This window comes from Berghia stephanieae, chromosome 1 (genome assembly GCF_034508935.2).
Source record: "Berghia stephanieae isolate SIO BIC M18660-M18661 chromosome 1, UCSD_Bste_1.3, whole genome shotgun sequence".
Classification (NCBI taxonomy): Eukaryota; Metazoa; Mollusca; class Gastropoda; order Nudibranchia; family Aeolidiidae; genus Berghia; species Berghia stephanieae.
Window position 1 is genome coordinate 41,940,761 of NC_088360.1, and position 2,500 is coordinate 41,943,260.

At 35.5% G+C, this 2,500-nt stretch overlaps 1 protein-coding gene across 2 annotated transcripts in view; it reads left to right on the forward strand.

The window, feature by feature from the left end:
- The window catches only part of LOC144974913 (uncharacterized), a 6,167-nt gene extending 3,987 nt beyond the window's left edge, over nt 1-2,180 (forward strand). For both annotated transcript variants that reach the window (XM_078918411.1, XM_078918422.1), the window contains 2 exons: nt 1-487; nt 1,199-2,180. The exon at nt 1-487 is cut by the window's left edge and continues 88 nt beyond it. In XM_078918411.1, the coding sequence (XP_078774537.1) occupies nt 1-476 (476 nt within the window). In that variant the 3' untranslated portion in view covers nt 477-487; nt 1,199-2,180. The remainder of the gene's footprint in view (nt 488-1,198) is intronic.
- Nucleotides 2,181-2,500: the final 320 nt, after the last annotated feature.

Genomic DNA, 2,500 nt, shown 5'->3' on the forward strand with positions numbered 1-2,500 from the left:
TAACGAGTAGTGCCAGAAGGTTGGACCTTGAGGGCGCCGTTAGAGGAATCCTGGGCGGTACCGCAGAAGGTCATCTCTACAGTGACGGCAAAGAGGGACTCAGACCTTTTGGAGGAGCTTCAGTGCGTAGAAATCTCGACGCAGGATTTTCTGCCAGACGCCCAAGTGGTGCTGCCGTTGGCGGGAGAACCAAACTCTCCGCTGGATTGGACGCAGGAATTTCAGGGATGGCTGGAGAGGCGCGGGGAGCCGTTGAGGGTGGTATCAGGGGTCCTTTTGGAGCAGGTGCAAGCGGTGGTTTTGATGGTGGATTTCATGGAGGTGTTGGTTTGCCTATTGTGACCGGAGGACATGTTATTACTGGTCGTGGCATATATCCAAGCTATGGTCGCCAACCTATGGTTCGGGGTACCCGAGTGGTACGTCACAGTAGACCTGCTATGTACAGCGGATATCGAGGGTACTATCGTGACTAATAGAAGATAAAGTGAGTAACCTTATTTATGATTATGAAACATATATTCTCCCCTTTTAGCGTTTACAGCTCTATGATAGATGATTGCTATTTTTAGTAATACATATACCTATCGTTTTTTGTTTTTTTTTTAAAACTTTGACAGGCCGTTTCGTTGCTTATCAAGAAGATAAATACATATGTTGTGAAAATAAAATCCTTGCTTAACTAGATTCCACACAACTCTCTCCTCCCAAAAACTATGGAGTAACTCAATAAAAAATAAAATCGTAACATAAGGATAACTTCTGTGGATTTACGGAACAATATTTGAAGTATCGACCGATTTAAATGACCGTCATCTTGCCAAAACTCTCAAACCAGGGACTTTGCCAAGATGAGAGTCCTTTAAATAAATCGATATTTAAAGGACGCGTTTTCTGACCAAATGTTTAATTAAGAGCTTTTCCAGAGTATAGCGGTTAACTGGTTAAATGAAATTCATTACCAGAAACATAAAATAAAATGGAGTTCATCGACTCTGAGTGCCATTGTACTCAAAATTCAAAATAGCTAAATTAATAAATTGACAGATACAGAGATGGTTTGATTATTACTGTTAGTTGCTCGATATTTGAATCGAGCGGTTTGATTACAATGTATATGCCACAAAAATACACTATCATGTCTAACATAATATTATTTTATCTTTTTTTCTCTCTCTTCATTTCTGTTTTCTTACAGACTTCATTCAATTACCTGTTGATGATCTTTCGACGTGCGGTCTTTCCAACGATTTTCAACGATAAACAGATATTGACGAGAATAATAAATTAACTGTTTGGTGTTTTTAAATGCAATTCTATATATTGTGTAATGTAACATGTTGTTTAAGGATTTGGGTTTCGATTTCAGTCTTTTCTTTTTCGGCTCAGAGCTTAAATCATACAAAGTAACTACAAAGTAACTATTTTCAAATATGTAGGTACTAGTACTACATCGTATAACTATGAAAATCCAAAAGTATGCTTTCATTCAAAGTGTTCCAGTTTAATCCATTGACATAAAAATAGGTGACTCAGCATTGAAAATCGTTCGCCTTCAACCAGTTGTTGAAACTCAGATTTGATAAAATCGTCGATTGTCTCTTTGAGCAGCTAAAATAAAAGTTAAGAGTTTGTATTGAGGGCAAATTGGCGCTCCATGAGAATGCTACTCCTTTGGTACTCATTAGCTGTTATTTCTAGTTCCAAAGAAGGACTTTGGAACTTTGTTTTATAACAGATTTCATTTCATTAATTGGTTAAAGGAGCTACTTTTTCATGCAGAGGAATACATATTTATTTCCTTTATGTTAATGAACTATCAGCTATTAAATTTATTTCTATGCCTACATTTATTTGATAAATTTTGTTGACGGAAACTTACATTTTTATTGTTATTTGATTTTGTGCAATAATAATTGCAAGTGAGTGAATGTTTGCAGTATCTATGTAAATTCTGTGTCGAAATGAAATTGGTGGTGCTTGGTCTAATGGGATGAACATCTGTAATTATATTGTGTATTTGTGATTAATTCAGATTTACCAGAATATTATGATAAAGAGAGGGAGAGAATGTGTGTGTTTGTGTATATATATGTGTGTGTCTGTGTGTTTGTGTGTGTATGTGTGCGTGAGAGAGAGTTTAAGAGAGAGAGAGAGTATGTGCAAATGATATATATATATATATAATATATAATTTTATATATATATATATATATATATATATATATATATAGAGGAGAGAGAGAGAGAGAGAGAGAGAGAGATAAATTATTTATATGTGTGTAAGTATATGTGTCTTTGTGATATGGAAGCAAGTGAATCCATGAGCATTTCAAAGTAAACCAACTAGAAAAAATTAATTTCTTGTTACTTTAATCCATACCATCTATTTACATTCTTCATTCATCAAGAAAGTCTCTCTCTCTCTCTCTCTCTCTCTCTCTCTCTCTCTCTCTCTTTCTTTCTTTCTTTATCTTTCTTTCATTCTCTCCAGCTCTCG